At 40.5% G+C, this 20140-nt stretch overlaps 1 protein-coding gene across 1 annotated transcript; it reads right to left on the reverse strand.

Annotated features, from left to right (window-relative positions):
- Positions 1 to 590: 590 nt before the first annotated feature.
- SLC38A4 (solute carrier family 38 member 4) lies at positions 591 to 17041 on the reverse strand (the record flags this gene model as incomplete). Its single annotated transcript, XM_080357096.1, has 15 exons — positions 16907 to 17041; positions 15930 to 16020; positions 14588 to 14703; positions 11457 to 11530; positions 11215 to 11307; positions 9469 to 9550; positions 9294 to 9376; positions 9138 to 9196; positions 8474 to 8752; positions 8275 to 8354; positions 7052 to 7152; positions 5948 to 6072; positions 3154 to 3298; positions 2092 to 2189; positions 591 to 692 (listed from the first exon to the last, which is right to left on the reverse strand). Exons 1-15 carry the CDS (start codon positions 17023 to 17025, stop codon positions 591 to 593), a joined length of 1647 nt encoding a protein of 548 aa, XP_080213222.1. The 5' UTR covers positions 17026 to 17041.
- Positions 17042 to 20140: the final 3099 nt, after the last annotated feature.

Consider the following 20140-nt stretch of genomic DNA (forward strand, 5'->3'; position numbering starts at 1 on the left):
GCTCTGTTCTGTACGACAGCTATCACCAGCCAAGGGTGACAAATTTGGGCAACAAATAGGATGCTTAGCTTTGTCCGCTGGCTTGTCAGGCCATCATCTTTCTGATAGGTTGGTAGGGAGCAGTGACTTTCCAGATCCGCTACAGAAACTATACCCTTTCTCTTGGAGCTAGGCAGCAGCTCCCACAAGCTCTAGATCAAAAACAAAGCACCAGCTGGTTTTCCAGCCATTACCTTTCCAAGGCTCTAGGAACTGTGGTTATTACCATGATGGGAGAGGTTGAAAAGGGTGATACCAAGATATTTTTGAGAACTATGTACACAGTTATTTTGGTTTGGAAAACAGAAAGCATCCACACCACACATTGCATTTCACCTGGCCAGAAATGCTGAGCTCAGGTTCCTAATGCATAAATAATGATCCTTAGTGAAAAGGATGACGTAAACTCCATTGGGATCTAGTGACCTTACCAGAAACTGTCTTCAGAATACTGCAGTTACTAGCTAGGAATAACAGTTCCATTTAGATGTCCATTGGAGCACACAATGCAAATATTTATGGTATAAAAAGCATTCAGTTTTCTCCACAGATTAGTGATGTCTGGAACTTGTGGGATTGTAAATCCAATCCATCACAATAAGAGTCATACTCACAAACATGAAGATTATGCCAAGTATGAGAAAAATCAAAGCCTGCAATTGGAAAATGAAATTGTATTAATAGAGCAAGTGACTGAGCAGACTGTAGTTCACAGGCTGTCCCACTGGAACCGCAGATATGTAACACCCAGTGTCTGAGTTTGGGTCCTTTCGGTGGCCCAAGTAACGATGTAACACAGGGCTACATGAATCAAAGTTAGTCATGTGTGAATTTCAGCCCAAGAGAGCCAGGCTTTGTAAGACTAGACCTGAAAACCTCCCACTTTGTTATTATGGATAATAGCACAAAGTAAAACAGAGGAATATTTTTTTTCTTTAGATCTGACCAGTTTTCAATGAATGATTGTTGTCTCTGGTATCAAGAACAGCTTCAGAATTAATCCTTTTCGTTCTTATTAGACAAAAAGGTAAACTCATCTCTCTTCTCTGAAGCAATTTCTGTATATATTCAAGTGATTCAGATGCTTACATTCCCCCTTTTCTTTAGTGGAGTTTAGTTTGCCATAATCTGTCCACACTTAACAATATTCAGCCTTGCAACACAAAGATGAATATTGTATGTGATCTCATCTCAGGAGGTGAAATTCTAGATGTGCCTAGCACACTGCAACATGAAGAATGAACAAAGAGACATGAACAAATATTCATAGTCTCTCTATAATAATAACAGCTCCTAAAATCACCCTCAGAAATAATCTTATAATAAATCTTTTCTCTTATACTTGCAGTTTGTATTGGTTGAACTTCCATGTTTTTTGGCGAACAGGTACATTGATCTATAAATGTACATCTGTTAATACTATGTGCCTGCACATATATTTCAACAATAACTTTTCTGATTAAATTTTCAAAGGGCATCTCCTTGGTGATGCTGATAAATGTGCGGACAGCTATTGATGTTCAAGATGACAGGTACTGCTGTGGCAATCTAGCATGACACAAATGATAGACCTTCATTTATGTCTCCTGTAGGTGTATGGATCTATCTCAGTGGGGAGCTCTCTATTACTTAATTATCTCCACAGTACAAATTTCTTTTCAACCTTGACCTCAACTCTTCCTCTTAATCCACAGCTTGCCTTCTAGCATGAACCAACAGCTCTTTATACACTGTGTAGGCAATATTTGTGCAAGTACAGGTGTTAACTAGAGACTAGATTGGATTACATAAATGCCTTTTTCTAGTGTCTTAAGACATACTTTAACCTAGACGGTATTGTGTATCCGTAGCAGTTGGGCCCTAAAGTCTTTGGCTTGTGAGGCCTGGCTCTCCACTAAGCTGAATCTCACTGTCCAACCTGTGTTTTGGGTGAGACACCACGATTTGCGATCAACTACCAGGTGCTGCAAGTCAAAGGGCCTAGTACTTGTGACCAGTGGAAAGCACACACCCCCCCATCCTTTCTTTTGTAATTGCTGCCAGCTCCCTTACCCCGATCTTCTGGGGAGACCTCAGGGGCTCCTTCTTAACGAGCCGCAGGTAAAAGGCAGCAGGGAGGATGAAAATCAGCATTGTAGCAGAAGAGGCACCTGTAAGAGAAAGCAGAGCTGAGTATTGTGCCATTTGACACAGCAGCAGTATGGTGCACCTCCAAAAGAGAGCTTTTGGGGAAGCAGCTACTTTTCCAAGCCCAGCCACACAAAGGGCTCTCTCTGTAGACAACATTCATGCTGAGCTGTAGATGTCCAAACACTTGAGTGCTTGAGGTCCAAAGAGGCACTTGTTACTGCAAGATTGTTTCAAACCAGTGTGACTGCCTGTGATTTGGATGTCTGCATGTGAGCTGATCAAGGGAGGACAAACAGGCACTCCCAAGGCATGGTGACCCTGGAAGGCAGGTGGTGAAAAGCGGGCAGATGAACAGTGCCCTGGAAGTGCCTGTTCGCTCCTCTCCTCAGCCCAGCATGATGGCCCAGGTGTAAAAGGCAGGGAGGAGCAAACCAGCTGCCTGTGTGGAGTATAAAATATGAAAAAGGCAGAAACTCCATGGAGGCATCTTTCTCAGGGGCATCTGCATCCTCATCCCCAAATCCTCAAGCAGCTCAGAGCACGGAGGCTCTTTGGTGAGAGGCCAAAACTGACTAAAAGAAAGAGGCAGGGAGGGAGCAATGAATGTCAAAAGAAAAGTGTCACTTTTCTCCTTTTTCTAACATCACAGTTTCGAAGCCAATACATTTTGTCCAGGCTATAGATGCTTAAAAACCAAAGGTGATTTCCCTCGCTTCCATATACACCAAGTGCCCATTTTGTCAAAATGGGAATTTCTTACCAGTTTTTATACTGGGGTTTTTGGATTCCTTGTGCCTCATTCAAGGTAGCAACTAAGTTGAGTAGCATTTAGCTTTGTATGTAACCTCTTTGGGATTTTTTATTTCCCTTTTAACTAAATTGTTCTATTGTAAGACACCAACTGAATCTGTTTTTCAGTCCATAAATGTAAATATGTTGTGAAGAGGATTAACAGAGTAAACCAAAAGTATTTATGAAACCTACCAATAAATCCAAAGATGTCTTTAATGGTTGGGACAAAAATTACAAGAAGGTTATTAAAAGCAAGAATCACTGCTGCAATCAGGAAATGTCTTATCCAGCTGAATGGCCTTTTGGGAAACAGCAATGCACTGATAGATGAACGGATCTGTAAGATGAAAACCAGCAGAGAAAGTAAAACAGCAATTAATTTATCTTTGCTTTTCACTTTTTAAAATGATCTGTGCTAGTTACTTTTGCTGTGAGAAATTATGACTGAAGAAATGTGTTTTCAGTTTTTGATTCCCTTAATGTAATCTCACTCTGATGTAGGTTTTTGAGAACTGAGTTCACAGTTAAATGCAGAAACTCAAATATTTGCAGTGTAGAAGAAAGTCAAGTAAATAGCATGTAAAATCAGGGACATGAAATCTGTTCAACTGAAAGATGCTAATATCAGCAAAAACATCCACAAAGAAACCCCCACTACGAATACTAATCAGCAGGCAAAAAATACACGGATGAAATATGAGTTGCTGTATGCCTGAACCTGATCCCTCGGAAAATCCCACAGGAGTTCTGTCATTTACTTTTGTGAGAGAAAGAGCAAGCTGTTGATTTACTTCCATTAAATACATACATATACATACATATATCTCTCAAAATAAAAGCACATTTTTCAAGGCCACTTGGAAATTATAATCCTAAGAGCTGTTGCAGAGTATCCTTTCTGCTCTGCTGACTTTCTCACATGACAGAGTTTTTTTACTTTTTCATCAGTGAAGATGGTAAGTAGGAGAAAGGTCACAACAAATCCTTTTGGTGGCAGGAGATAGTGTTACTCTGAAGTACTGTGACTAACTTAAAAGCTTTGAAATGTAGAAGATGAACAAAAATGGTTTTACACTGAAAAAAGCTCAAAACCCACTTCTGTATGGTTGTTTTAGAATACAAAACTGTTTCTGGATGAGTTTGTCAATTCAATAAATGTACGGGGTTCTGTCAGATTTGGAGCCCATAATTTGAAACCACAACATGAATTTTACATTTTGAGTTTTTCAAGTTGATGGAAATCAATATTATGTAGAAGGAGACAGGTTGCAAAAATTTTGTCCAGTCCCTGAGTTGGTACAAAGCAGCTTTATTCCACTGAAGAACTGCTGCCTGCATTAATGTTCACTTGTTGTCAGTATCTGGTGCATTATTCCTGCTGTGGCACAGTCCTTAAAATGAAGCTATTGAACTTAAGTTTTACGCTGACTAATCATACATAGACCTATATTTAATTATTTTTTTAAGCAATGCATTTGGTTTTTTCTAAGAATAATCTCTGGCTACCCTAAGAAAACACAAATGTTCATGAAAAGTGGTTGATACATACATATATATATATATATATATATGTATATATACTGCTTATTTGCAGTAATTAGGTCTGCTGAGCTGGCTGTCCTGATAGGCTATATAAAATTGTTTGATATGCTGGCTTACAAGCAAATGATATTTTCTCTGGAGTTCTTTTAATAGAGCAGTTAGTGCTGTGGTACATAACTGCTAAGCCCTTGCACACTATTCAGATCTAAAAATGACTATACAGAAAGTTAAAAAAGCATAATGCTATATCAGACAGGAAAGGCTTTTGCAGTGATCAGTCAGTTAAGACTAATTTAAGTATTTAGTCACTGGTTTAAAGATGACATTTAAGGCAGAGCTCCAGGGTGCTCTAAGCTAGATGGACTGATCACTCTGGGTGCTTTATATTAGTTTTATTTTTTATCTATTTATTTTTTTTTTTTAAGTAGACAGCCTGGAGGGGTGATCCCTGCTCTTAGGTATTTGTCAGCAAGCCTGGAAACAGTACCTATGCAGAGCTCATGTTTGCATCTAGGACAACAGAGCAACAGGACACCAGGATTACTGCTTTAATCAGACAGGAACATTATGGTGTGACGCAGATTGCTGGGAGCCCCCTGACAGCATGATGCTGGGCCTGTACATGCCGTACAAATGGCACACTAACCACTCAAAACTTACTGACAGCGTTTAACTATTTTCTCCCCTGCTGCACAGCAGCTCAGCGAAAGCATGAGGGACAGTACTGTATATTCAGGAGCCCAGAGGTCTGCTTTTCAGATGGGGACTGATCCCTAAGAAAGGACAGTCCCTCTGCAGAGCACTTTGTTTAACTCTATCCTTCTGTTCCTGCTATTGTAGATAGTGTGCTTTAACTTGTGAACAGCACCTAGAAGGTCCAGACTTCATTCAGACATCTGACTATGTGGCTGGGTTTTGACTGCCTCTGTGTTTCTGGCACTTAGCTTCCTTCTCTGTCCATTAGACCTAAGTATGAAAGATGTGCACAGCGCTTCTGCGTCTCTACCTTGGCAGCCAGGTCTGGCAGTCATGCACAGCGTGTGGACTGAGTTGCATGGGTCTTTCTTGAGTTTGGATGCTATAGTAGGTGCCTATGTCTGTATTAGGAAATCTCATGACTTCAGCACATCCCCAAGTCTTCAGTACTTACACTGCTTCTCTGTTAAATATAATACAGAGAGCAAGAGAGAGGATGGACAGGGCAGTTGTTCCTGATTTGTTTGTGATATATTTATAAAGATGAATTTATTTAAGTCTTTCAAAATTTACAGCCCTAACTACCCAAGGTCCTTGCTCTGTGCAAATTGCATATGAGAAAACAGACCCTCCCAAATAAAAACTCTGTCTGACTTTTCTTCTATGTTTAAGTCTATCTGTGCTAAGTCTATACAATCAGTGTATATGGGCTAGCCCTGATTTCAGCTCCAGCAGCTCTGTTACTTACAGGGAAAAGGACAAGAGGCACAGTCAGGGTTACAGCCACCAGCACTGCCAGGCGAACTGATAGCAATAGGGTGTCGAAGGTGTACACTTTGGTGTACGTATGGAGTAGCTCATCTTCAACTTCTCCTACGAAAAAGAAACAGAAAGGAGTTAAATCTCTCAAGCAATAAATCTCAGTGCAAAAGGATCTTTATACCGCAGCCAGATAAGATTAGCTGTGGCCCAGCTGCTGTCATTAGATACATGCTATGGGCTAGGCATGAAAGAGGAATTTTCCCAGCATGACCAATACAAGTCCATAATTCAGAGACGATGAAGGTAATATAGCTCTGAGGTGATTCTTTGTATTCCAGTATCTCAAATGATTTGCTCAAAGTGGATGTGGAACCTGATGTAAAAATAATTTCTCTGATACAAAAATAAGAAACAACTCACTGAACTGGGAACAGATCGCTCGACCTCCACCCAGGTGTCCCTGCTCTTAGACAAAGCCCTCTTGCCCCAGCGACAGAGCAGATTGTGCTGTCATTTACTTCTCTGCTCTAACGGAGGAGCTAACGTGGTAAAAAGAGGTGGCGTTCGCATAAAACAGTGTGCTATTACAGGGCCTACAATGTTTACCTATCAGTTAGTCTAGCTCATCCATATTTTTTTTTACACTAGAATGGTTTGAACTTGTTTTTCAGCATAGGTGAAGTTGAATTAGTGGCGTCAGAGCCAGGGTGGGTAGCGCTTAATAGAGTTACATTAAACTGTTGAGCACTAGCATATTTTTAATACAGTCCCTCTTGGCCTTTGCCAAGAGCCAAGTTTACAGTAGCTTGATGTCTGAGTTCACAAAATCAAGAGATGCACAACTGGTCCCCCTAGCAGGTGTCTCTGAGTATCCTCACAGGTGAGGAACCGAACCTGTGGCCTGGCATCTGAATAAGTCCCACCGTTTGTTCAGGAGGTTGCACAATTGTGTATTATGTCTGAATAATGATTACACCTGGATTCAGGCCCACCGAAAATACATGAACACTTGAGTCTCAGTGTGATAGAACCATCTCACCTGTTTTAAAATAAGCGGGAAAGTTCTGTGGAGAACAGGGCTTTGACCTACCATAGAAGGTAAGGTATCCAAAAAGGGCGGCCAGAAGGTACATGATAAGCATGCCAGTGATGGAAATATTTGAGACATTCTGCATCCGCTTTCGGGAGCGACTGAAGTAGGAGAGAAAGAGAGTAATAGCGCTATTATAAAGTCTCGATTTGTACAAGAAGTATTCTGAAGAGTCATAGCTCTACTGACATCCCCTCACTGGCAAGTTAGTTCATAGCAACTATATTGGTTATACAGAGCTCTTCACTTGAAGATTCACAGATTATGCAGAACTGCACAGACTTATAAAAATGTGTTGAAACTCAATTTCTACTGCTTACTTAGTGACAACAAATAAATGTGCCACATTATTTTGTATATCATTATTTATATGCTATCAATCTCAAATGGTGTATTTTAAATGAAAAATGGGGTGGCTAAAATTGGGGGAGATAATAGTAACAGACAAGAGCTTTCAATCTGTTCCATATGAACATACCCTTATACCTACACAGGGCTGTTCTGCATGTTCAAGGACGTCCTATAGGTAAAATTGATTCTTTAGAAATCCTTTGGTTAAAGATTTTGTATAAGAAAATCTTCCGCTTATAGGACCTGGAAGCACGTTCCCAAGTCACCTGAGAATTTTTATTTCTTCTGAGGTTAAGTGTGCTGAAATAGGAAGCAATGGGTCTTGGCCTCCTTGAGTTTTGCAGCCCAACCTCCTGTAATGCAATCCTTCCCGTCGAACAAATGCATTTTCTTAGCTCTTCCCAACCATCAACTCTGCTGATTCAAGCAAGTGTATTTGATTTTTGATATCTGATAAGCAAAATTGGCTGGGTAAAGATTATATGTAAGACACTCAAACCAATGGTATCCCAGGAAACCTTAGGAGTAAGCAGCAGCTGATCCAGATACAGAACTCATTAAGATATTATTAGAAACCAAAACTATCTGTTTCAGCGCAACCATATTCCGCAATAGGTTTTACATAATTTGAAGGATTGTCCAGATTCCTCCTTTCCTAAGTAAATATTGTTCAATGCTTCTATCTGAACAGTGGTTCTCTGTCACTGATATCTGACTATTAGGTCAAAGCAAAGCCACTATCTCCTCACTATGAAAAGCAATAAATCATCAGCAGGTAGGTGTCTACACATGAGCAATCAAGGTAGAACATGTAGAAAGTGATCTCTAGGTATGGTTAACTGGAATTATGGGACAAAATTTAAGAACCTTACTCTTTCAGTTCACTGTATATTGGTAGCACCTCAGGGTGGCATACGAATGCAAATGCCAGGATGGGTATTGCATAGGCAGTCTGTAAAATAAAGCTCCCATTAGTAAGAATGGTCACTGCTGGTCACTCTGACTTTTGGCAGGCAGCGGGTTAGCTCTGGTATGAATGACTAAAGACAAATTCTACAGAATCTCCCTTACCCGTGAGTTGAACACAAAGTATTTTGGCTGACACATGTCACTACTGTCACTGTGTGCTTCGTATTCTACACCACTTCTGGCAGAGGTATCTTTTGGTTCCTCAAGGCCTGGCAAGTGCCCAGCGGTGTTGTCCATCATGAAATTCACACCAGAACTGAGAGACTCATTCGGTAACATGATCAGGTGCATTGGCACTGTGTTGTTGGTGGTGGTCCAGTTTTCAACCCCATGGTCCATGATGGGGAGAGGACAAGGTATTTGAGATTTCTTGAGGATTACCTACAAAAGAGTAGACAATGTCATCAGAAGAGTAGCACTGTAGGAGATTACACTTACATCCATGATATGACAACAAATATAAACAGGCACACAGAAGAGAGAGGGGAAAGAGAGGGAGGAAGAAACCAAGTACTACCACTTCTGCTTCTCCTGCAAGTATTTGTTGTTACTCTGCCTCTCAAATGCTTTTTAGGCTGATGTGTGGATGTGTGGTGTTTTTTTTTTTTTTTTTTTTCCTGGGTTCATTCAGCAATAGGCTTGTTGATTTGATTCACTTGCAGGTGCTAGTCTAACATCCACATTAAATTGTCATGGTAAGAAATAAAACAGCATTGAACAGTTCACAGGCTCCGTGTTTGCTTAGAGACAATACCCAGTCACCTACCACACTGACAAAGAAAACCATACAGGTCAGCGAAAACCCACTCGTATAACCAAGATAACCTGTGCAGCAATAAAAAAAAAAATACAGTTCAGCTACATATAAATTCACAGTCCTAATAGAAATAAAAAATTAGGTTATTTGGAGCATGAATCGTACCTAAACTCTTTAGAAGGGAAAGAGGAAGAATAACCCCAGCTGTTATGAGTATGACGAGATAGTTCCCATTTAGGTACCATTCTCTAAAGAGGAGGAATAAAAAACAACAAACATTATCATTGACATGAAAGAGAAAAATTTTCCTCTGAGGTTCAGGTTAGGCAAAAGTACCTACCCAGAACTCTCCTCAAGTTTCATGAATGCTCTGATCACTTCAGGAAGTTCATATTTAATAATAAAGAGGTAGCTTGACATTGCTGAAAAGAAACAAAAAAACCAAAAAACAACAACAAATAAACACTTTCAGAGAAAACAGTGTCCAACAAAAATAATATGTTTTAAAAAACTTTTATGCTGCATGAAAAATATATTGTTTTGGGAAACCAGTTTTTGCTAAAATAAAGAAGTTTTGTTCAAATAACAGTATGACTTAATAGATGGTGTTTCCTTGGTATTGTTATAAGAATGTCCTGAAGGACATCTAGCATTCAGTATCAGAATACAATACAGGTATTACTGAATTAACAGCCTGCTCAAATCACTGTTCTGATGAAATTCTCTTAACTTTTCCTTTTGCTCTTCTGTTGTAAATGTTGGTTTTGCAATGGACACTGTCCATCCATGTTCTGTTCTTGTAGTTTTGTAATTGTTACTGTCTCTAAATATCTTCATCTACTTCACCCTTTCTGTTTTCAGCTTCTTCCTTCCAATACTCTACTCCTTGTATAAAAATACCCCAAATCCTGGTTGTCAAGATTCCTGATGGAAGGGTGGATTTCTATACATCTCATTTAAATGTACTGCCAGAAGGCATACTTTTTTCAGCTGTTTTACTTTGACCACAGAGAGGTCTCTGGAGACTACGGATCAATCTAGATAGGAGGCTGAAAACCACTGGATTAGATGAACAGTTATTCCTCTCCAACAGGGAAGTATACTTCCTTCCTGAATTCAGCCATATTTGATATCCAGGCTTGAGGAAGGAAAGGAAGGGCATGGAATAGGATCCCTCATGAACAAGATCAAAAAGTCTCTTGCAGTAGAGAGATGAACCACCTCTGTCTGGGTAGCAAAGTTGTCATTGGAGATTTGCAACACATACCAAGTTCCAAGAGAGAAATCACAAAATAATCTACATACATTTAATGGACTCCTGACACATTTAATTTGTATTTCAACTACCTCTCCTTAAGAAATCTGGAAAAAGTAAAAGCTCCCCTGAGTTTTCGGATATGATGTTCTCCAGTTTCCTAAAAGGCTTCTCCCAAGTTATAAAAAGGAAATAATCTTTGTTGCATGAAGGTGCATTCCTACCCCTACTGTTTATGTTGGGAGCAGTCTCCTATTCTGAGAGGATGGAGATTATTTGATAGATACAGGAAGTGTTTTTTGTGGATTAATACTTTAAACAATCACTCTTAAACACTTTGCATCTTAGAGAGATCACAACCCAACTGTCGTTTCAAGCAGAAAATGAACTCAAACAAAAAAATTGCTGGAATTCTCTAGAATTCAGCTGGAAAATGAGCTCCTTTATTTTATGGAGAAATCAGAATGACGTGCTTTTTCTTTTATGCGGTATTCATCTTTTCTAAGTTAAAGCAGATGATATTTAGTCTGAGTTGTAGTCAATGAAGAGAAATGGACGACTCCTTGGGCAGAGTCAGCCAAGCCGTTTAAGCCATCACTTCACAGTCATGGGGAGATTCCAGGCAATGAGCTTTCACCAGGCACTGCAATGTCACATAGCTGAATCAAGGCAAGGTGAATTTCTCCTGTCCTTCCTTATTACGATTTAGTGTATACTGTTCCTGCCCCATCTCTGATGCCCTTTAGCCCAACAGAGGAGAGAAAGCACTTATATTCCATAGAAAGCTTCGTAAGTTGGAAAACTTTTTTCTATAAAACTTTTTCCCCTTACCTCCAATGTTTTGCATTGTAACAGAAATGAAAACACCGCACTTCCCAGGCCAGCCAAATGCCTTTTCTCCCAGTTTTTCATATATTAATGATCCTGGTGGGGAAAAAAAAAAAAAAAAAAAAAAAAAGAAGCAACAAAAAAAGAAGCATGAGCCACTGCATTGGACATACTTGATTAATTGCATTCCAAGGTAAAATACATGCATGCAGTAGGGAACCTTAGGCACAGCCTGATCCTCATACCTCCTTCTTTTGATATCTTCAGTAAGAGGTGGACTGAGTAGAGTGACATTATTGCTACGCTGAGCAGCAGAACTCTGCAAGGCAAAGCAGAAATCAGAATCCCAAGCAGGACATTAGAGACACTCAGTTAGTTTGAATGTACTCATTCTCATGAAGTTCAATGTGTAAATAGTTTTCACCAAGTCTGTACTTTGGAGTCCCAGTGCTGAATGCAGAAGTAAGTGTCAACTGTAGCTTAATTTAAGTGTGGTTGCACCTTATACACTCCACAAGACCCTCAAGGCTTATTTAAGCCCAGGTAGGTGCCAATTTTTGTTATTCCGCAAGGATGTCTTAACAAGATGCTACTAAAGCAAATGTATTTCTATGCAAGAGTCAGGTCTTTGGTCTTTCACCTGGTCACTGACCTCTCATTTTAATCTATATCCTTACTCAGAGCTATTAAAAAAAAAAAAAAAAGCAAACCATGACTGTGAAAACTTCACTGCCAGCTCCTGGCTAGTCACTACTTTTGGATACTGCCATGTCACCATGAATTTGTGGAGCTTAGCTTGCGATGCCCACTTTGCAAAGTAAATTAGAAATATTGTATAACATTAAAGCATGATATGACACTGGAAAACCTGCTCTTGGAGCTCTTGCAGGTTACTCTTTTAGTCTAGTCTGCTTGAAGGTACTGGTGCCTGAATTCATTAATTCTGATTACTGCCATATTCCTTCCACACATTTGCATCCTATATGATTTCAGCTGCCTGCCTCTTGCGAACTGCTGGTGAAAAATGTAGCTTTGTATGACATTTTCAGGGCACAACACCATGGGCAGTTATTACCATAACTGTCTTGTCATCAGCCTGAACAAGTGTTGGTGTGGAAGGGTGTGCTATGATAACATGATGGAGCTAGGAAATACTGATGTGCCCTACTCCATGGCTGAACAGGATGTTCTGCCCACACCTTCCACTCCACTGAACACGCAGTTTGGTATAGATATGGGAGACGCTGGCAGACAAGTTCATAAATGAGCTACAGCCTAACAGAAGGCATAGGCCCTGGGGCCATATGATGGTCACCAGACCATCATGTCTCTCTCAAGTTTATTTCTCCAAGAGAGACAGACAACTCTACAGAATTCATTTAAGTGGGATTGTCTTTTATGCTGTGGACTCATGCAATATGGCAAGGGAGGATCATTTCTGAGGCTGCAGTGTATCCTGTTAAGATAGCACCTTTCTTGATGAGAGGCACCCATGTGGCTGCTATTCAGAGACATGGTTTCCATGTCCTGACACATAGGGTGTCCTAAACTGAAGCCATCCTGATTGCACTTGTTAGAACACACCAGGCAGCAGAAGAGATGCTCTAATGTGTTCTAAGTGCCACTGCAAACCTCGCCCATGGGAGAAGAGGATGTAATGGGAACTTCTGGAGAGCTTCTGAGTTTTAGGACACCTCCTTCCACCTTCACCTTGTAGAAGATCTTTGAGCATGAGAGCAACAGCACTTGGGCAACATGAGAAGAGGAAATTACAAAAATTTAGACAATGCTGCTAGCATCATCTAAATTTGAATTCATGTCAGCGGTTTCCATTTAGTAGATGGGATTTTTCTGTCCTGCTAATGCTAACATCATGATCTGTGAAAACAGAGGAACCTTTGGCAAGTGGATGCATGCCATGGAGGTTACAGTATCCCCACACAGTTTTGCACTTTTAAATAAAACTCTTTCCTCTACCAGGAGGGAAAATGTTCTCATGCAGAAAGTATGGAGGCAGGACAGAAAATAAAATGGGCTGTGGGGTAGAGACATCCTTTGTCTTTCCTGTTTAAGACTCCATAGGGTTGCTTTATCATTACTCCTTGCTTTAGCATTGCCAACAGTGCTAATGTCATTAGGCTCATTTCAGATTTTTTAGCCACCTGTGTGAATGAACAGACACTTAAATATTATACGCAGGTATTTTTTTTTCTCCTAGCAAGCATTGATGTATCACAATTTTCTTTACAGTTATTTCTGGCCATACTGATTAGAAAAAATGCTCAAAGAAAGTTGGAGGAAAAAATTCCTACATTTTCAGTAATGCAGTCGATTATAGAATTTTCTTTTGTTTCTGTATCCACAAATACTGTATCTAAACCATTTGAATGCAGGTGCTGGGACACACTTATCCAGGACAGCATTTGCATCTGCAATTAATTTTCAGTTAAAATTTCTGGTGGTGAAACATGAGGTGTCTCTTGGCAACTGGAAGCTACAAGTAGTATTTCAAATGCTGTTGCTGTTGTAGTTACATGATCTCCAGAAGAAAGAAGCCACACAAAGATGGCCAAGTAGCCTGATTTAAATGTTTGTTAGATTTCAGTAATGTGAAACAATGGCCTGTAGTCATACAGTGCTGTGAGGCTTTATTCCAGCCTCATGTGGTATTAAAATTAAGGCTTCAGTTAAAACTGAAACTAATTATTAAAAAAAGATAACGGTCTCTTTTTTTTCTTGTACAGTCTCTCTCATTTTGCAAAGTTATCCATAGATCAAAAAACTTAACATGGTTCTCTGTTGCTGTCAATCAAAACCCATTTTGTATAGATACTGAATGTCAGCCACATACTGCCGCTGTCACGGGTGCATATTGAGTACAAATAGACTTTAGGGAGCAATATGAAATCTGAATAAGTCTGTGAATGTCCTTACATTCAAAGCATGCTGCTATTTCAGACTTATATGAAATATTCTTCTTCCATTTCTACATAGTGATTAGATTGTTGGGATGATGTAATTATATACTTTATGAGTGATTTATTTTCCTTGTTGAATTCCTATATGGAACCAGGAAGACTGCTCTTCTTATTTTAGGACCAGTATACTGTTCTTCCCCTCTGTTTTTTTACTGCACAGTGTCAACTCACAGTTGTGTTCCTGATACAAAATAGGGCTAAAATAAAATAAAAAAAAGAGGTTTGTCAGCAGTGGACATTGGACATTTCCTTGTGGTGCAGCTAAAATGTTTTTATTGCAGATGATCTTACAAAACTTTTCAGCTAAAAAAACAAGTTTAACATACCTGTATAACCACAAAAACTTTAGCTCCAGCTCACTCCTTATATTCTATTTGCTTTTCTTTCTATGTACTTACATGAAAAGGATAATTCCTGTGTTGGCCATGGCATAGGAAAGCCCTAATATGCCGCTGCCCATAATGGCATTGCTGAGGTTGAATGAGGACATTCCAAAGGAAGCTCTGCCCAGATGCTGTTGGGATCAAGAACATAAAATGGCAATCAATTTGCATAATAATGATCCTCATTGTTGATTTTCCCCATATTGCTCCCTTGATCCTTAGAGGTGGAGCCCACAGCCCAAAGAAAGAGTCTCTTTCACCGTCAAGGCCAGTTGTGCTGGTAGATGTTTCCCTCTTCCCGCTCTCCCCTTGTCTCACCGGGGGGTAGGTTTACATCCCTGACAGGTGACTGATGTGACATAGCCACAACCAGCTTTGTTGGCCAGCCTCTATATAAATACATGCTCTTATCTAGTGGGTTTCCTAATTATAGATTTAGCAAATTCAGATGCTTTTAAAAATGAATCCATCTGGTTTTTTAGTTTTTCTCCAGGTAGGATGTGCTTCTCGGGGAGATAAAAGTGTGTCTGGGCAGGAGAAGAAGTGCTATGTGGCTCAAGATGGAGGCAGGAGAGTGGGAATGGGCATAAAGCTTGGAGAAGAAGGATGGGGTGTGAGGGAGTCACATCTGCCACCAAGTGGAAAGGAAATGGGGACAATATGGCTCTTAATTTTAGCTTCCAATCACAAATAATATTGTTTTTGTTTGATTAATCCTAATAAAGCCTAGAATGTGACCAGTAAAACAATGGTTTTCTTTGCACCCAGTTCATGAAAACTTTGAATGAAATTAAATCCTGAGCAGAGAGGTACCCACATGCACACTCCAGGAACAGGTGCTGTGCTTCCCTTTGCACATGGAGTTGTTTAAAGAGTTGGAGTGTGTAATGTTCAGCATTATAAAGCCAAACATGAATGTCTTTTCTTTAAAGAAATGCAGCTGGATGTGGATTCATTTGCACAGATGCTGTAAACAAACAATACAAGCACGCACACACTAAGGCCCAGCTCTACCTTGATACAAGAGCAACAAAGTTCCTCTGAACCAAATCTCCTGTCAGAAAAATGGATGCAGACCCACCATGGCTGAGCATCTCTGGTGAGATGATCAGGTGTTACTGAAGTCCAAGTATAATCTGGGGAATTCTTCTGATTACTTGTGAAGTAAAGACTCAGTTTACTTGCTAAACAGCAGAAAGAGTTTGCTGCACTAACTGTTAAAAAATGTGTTTACTCTTCCTAAGCCAATATTATGCTGATGAAGCTCCAGAGTAACTTATTTACTGAAACTTTTGGAAAAAAATTCAGGTCAGTAATATTTATTTTGTTACTACCCTTAAAAAAGGATAAAACTTACATATTCTTCATTATATTCTTCCAATTTCTTTTTACCCAGATAGCCATTTGTAAGGAACTTCTGACTTTCTGCATCGTCACTGGTAAATGGACTGAACACAAAGAAAAATAAGAAAATATATATATATAGGGTTTATGACACACGTTATGTTCAAACAGTGCCTTTTGTCATTAATGGAAAATGTCATTTGACATTGAAATAAATATTTAATTGTTCTTCAGAAAAAAACCCCTCTTTTCTCCTGTAAGAGGCTCATATCCAATGACATGTTTAATAAATCTCTGCTTTGCCTTGGAATTTAGTTCTAAAACCAGTAATCTTCAAATTATATCTGATTGCAGATGTTGGAAAGTAACAATTCCTTACTGCCAGCAATGTGCTAAAGTTGAGCACATACTTCACATCCAAGGAACTTGCAACTGCCTTGTTGGAGATACGTGCTGGGGAGGGTCAGCAAGCTGAGAGCTGGAGGCTGATGGCTGGTTTTGAGATGTTCACTTCAGGCCACCCAAGTGCTGGTTCTATGTTGAGTCCTGCTGGAGACGCCTGAGTGCAGGCTGTCCCCACAGGAGCATGGAGCTCCTGCCCTCCACACCCTTCTTGGAAAACATTCCTCCTCTGCCTCGGGGTGAAGCATAGAGGCAGGGTGCTCAGGTTGCACTGCCCAGAGGGTGTATTAATTTCATGTGTACTATCCGATTAGAGTGGTTGGAAGTTGCCAAGTGGGTGCTCAGCCCTGCAGAGGTCACCTCAGGCAGTGGCCAGCAAGGGGGACCTGGGCTGCCCAAGTCGTGCTGGGCACACCATCCTCCACAGAACCGAGCAGGGAGGGTCGGTGCTGTGGGAAAACAATAACTAAACAATCATACTAATTTCAATGTATTACCTAGGAAATGTTTTGATGCCAATAGTGAAGATTGTTTAATGATTACTGCTTTCTAGCCTTAACAGAACAGCCTTCCCACTTAAATGCTTACCTCCTAATTGCAGCCTTTTCCAAATCAACCAGCTCTGTGTAGTTGTCTTCGAGGCTTTCCCCACTGTTGCTCTGATCATCGAGTTCGATGTTGACTTTTTGCAGCTCCATGCGATCCATTAGAGCGGTCAGTGCTTTCCAGCACACACAGACTCACTTCCTCAGGGTAAACAGCACTGTGCTGCCTGCTTGCAGGTCCTTTCTACCATGCAGGGACTGCCAGAACACTCTGTTCTGCAAACGAAACACAACAGAACTCATTAGAGTTTTCTACAAACTAGATAAACCAGTGTGAATTATTTGGTTTGTGTTTGTTCTTTGTAATAGCATTAAGAAGGGAAACAGTTGCAGACTGGGAAAATTCTGGGCAAGCACAATGTCCCTTTATATGCCAGCACTTGGTCCTTCTGTCTCCCTTCAAATGGTGAAGAGTGCAGGGGCCATGGGATGCACAGTGAATGTTTGGCATCCGGCAAAATCACAAAGTCAACAGAAAATAATTTCTTGAAGTTCTGCTTTTGAATTTCTAGGGGATGGTAATGCAGAAGTATTTGCTGTTAGAAATGAAGGAAGTATATGGGGAGTTTTCTTACCACTGCTTCAAAACATACGTACTCTTAAGGGACATGCTCAGGGCTTCAAATCATTCGTTGTAAGATTAATGTTGTCACAGATTTACATGTTTTGAAGATTTGTCCCTTTCTTTGGGATCTGACAGAGGTGAGCACCTCTGTGTGGTCACCTCTTTAATAATTAGAAGGTGCAATTCTGGTATAGCAGTCTCTGTTTTTTCAGTATATCTATATTTAATTCTTAGTTTTCCCATGACAAGAAGCTCTGTCTCACACAGGATGAGTGCATGGATATAGCTATCTTTACCCTTACTAGAAAAATTCCCGCCTTTTGAAAATCATATGAATAAATGCTCAACTCTATATGGACCAAAGAAAACTGTCCAAACTGAAGCTGCAAAGAGGACTTCACCTCCAGGATTTCAGCAGCTTTATGTTACAGTCTTATCTGCAGTTACACATTCACATTCATTTGCTCATTCCCACCTTCAAGAGGAAAACATTGTATAAGAAATATTACAGTTTTACGAGACCTTTCACTTCCAAAACTATTACTTGATGCATTTTATATCTCCATTTCGCAGCTGAGGAGACAAAGGAGCACACCGGTGAAGGGAGCAAGCACAGACCATGTGGCACATTGCTGGCACACCTGGGGCTGGGATTGCAGATTCCTGGCACTTCACCTGCTACCTTGCAATCAGGCACACTGGATGGAACCATTGTATTTTTCATAAATTTCACATGCTAAATGTAGCCCAGCACTGCACAATAACAGTATCAGAAACACCACAGCAAAAAATTACTATGCCTGGCTCTTTATAGCACTAAACCTGCAATTATTTAATAGCTTTTTTCTTGATTTTGCATTTATAGATGTATAGGTACTCGCTCGGTGACCAGACCTTCACTGTCCTCTGCTAACTGATCACATGCTGATCTTAAGAATGTCTACAAACATAATTGTAATGGCAAAATGTTAGAATGCAGGTTCTTGAAATGCAAATATAGACTTTAAATACCAGTCCTGGAGGCTAAAACTGACCCCAGGCCAGACATTAAAGTCACCTCCCTTGCTTCTTACTAAAAACGTTCACCCAGATCAGACAACTGAAAAAGCAGAGCAATATCACAGTGCATTAGGAGATTTCCTACCAGAGAGACCGATTGTGTTTACTCCTTTCTGCTGCCACACAGGGAGTGCGCGTGAGGGGACGAGAGATTTGGGCACAGCGGCAGAGCCACCGGCACTCACATTCCAGTGGCTGGAGTTCTGCCCTCTTGGGATATGAATAACTCCAGGAGACAAATAATAATAATAATAAAAAAAAAAGCCCAAAACACCAGAGCCCTCCTAACTGTGGTTTCATTCACAGAACTGTCTTCAAACAGAGACGCTGCTCTGTCTGAAGAACAGCGTCCTTCCAATTCCTGGTGTTTATTTTTAATCTGTGATGTAAAAGTTAGGCAGACAAATTTGACAGCACTTAGCCCTGTTCTAGTAAAGGGTGAAATCTTCACTGTGTGCACTGCCTAACACTTGTCAGAGAAACATCTTTTCCAGAAGTGGTGATCCAAAAATACCGATCTTCAAAGAGTCAGGAAACAGAGGTAAAGTAAGCAAAAAAGTTGCCAGCAGTTAAGTTACATGGAGATTAGACTGGGGGGAAAAGTCTGTGTAATACAGCAAACACGATTTGGAAATGGGAGCAAAAATTGACTGGAAATATGTGTTACAGCATAAGAATAATCTGGACATTGTCCTGTCAAACATTTACACAAGTGATCTGATTTATGGGCATTATCTCAAGAGGCTATGGAATTGCTGCATAAAGCATTGATTTTTTTTTTTTTTCAATTTTTGCACTCCTAAAAGTCTTCTTCTGAAGGTGCAAAGCCTCAGATGACAAAATTAAGCCTGTTGAGAACCTCGTTTCTTACGGATGTCACTTTTTAGGGTGTGGTTGGTAGATCTCAAGGGGTCTGCAACCAGGAGCTGAAAACCAATGGCATAAATGTGCCCAGTATGAGACCCGTGAAACAGGCTTGGTATTAAATTTGAATCCTAGAAACATTAATAACTGTAATTACAACCAATAGCACCTTTAAACTTCAGCAGAACTTGGCAGAGCTGGTAGTTAGTTGGTAGAAATCAATATGTGCATGTTCCTAACACTGCACGTGCCAAAGGGCTTGAGGGGATGTTGAGATGGTGTTGACTCCCCATGAATACATACATACAAGGGGCAGAGCTTCCACCCCTTCTCCTGAGGAGGAAATGGGGTAGCCCAGCACCTTTTGGCTCACTGCTTGACATGTGAGATATTATTCAGAAAAATGGGGATGCACTGGCTGACTGTGTTTAAAATAAAATGCTACAGCTGCCCGCTGTGCCATGTCCAAGCCCACCACCAGGCCTGGAAGACAGGTGCTCAGTTGTACCCTTACAGGGGTTCGTGGCAGCCAAACCGCTGCTGCTGGGTGATGGCCAGGGACAAGGGTAGTGATGGTGTGACAGGGTACAGGCACCAAGGTCAGGCAGGCCTGGGCCATGCCAGAAGTTTGCACATGATATCGGAGGAGAAACCCAAAGTTCATCTGCTTTAGCTTCCCTGAGATTTAGCACCTCGTGCTTCAAAGTTCTGAATGTGGTGCCTGAAGTC

This window comes from Nesoenas mayeri (assembly GCF_963082525.1).
Source record: "Nesoenas mayeri genome assembly, chromosome: 1".
NCBI lineage: Eukaryota > Metazoa > Chordata > Aves > Columbiformes > Columbidae > Nesoenas > Nesoenas mayeri.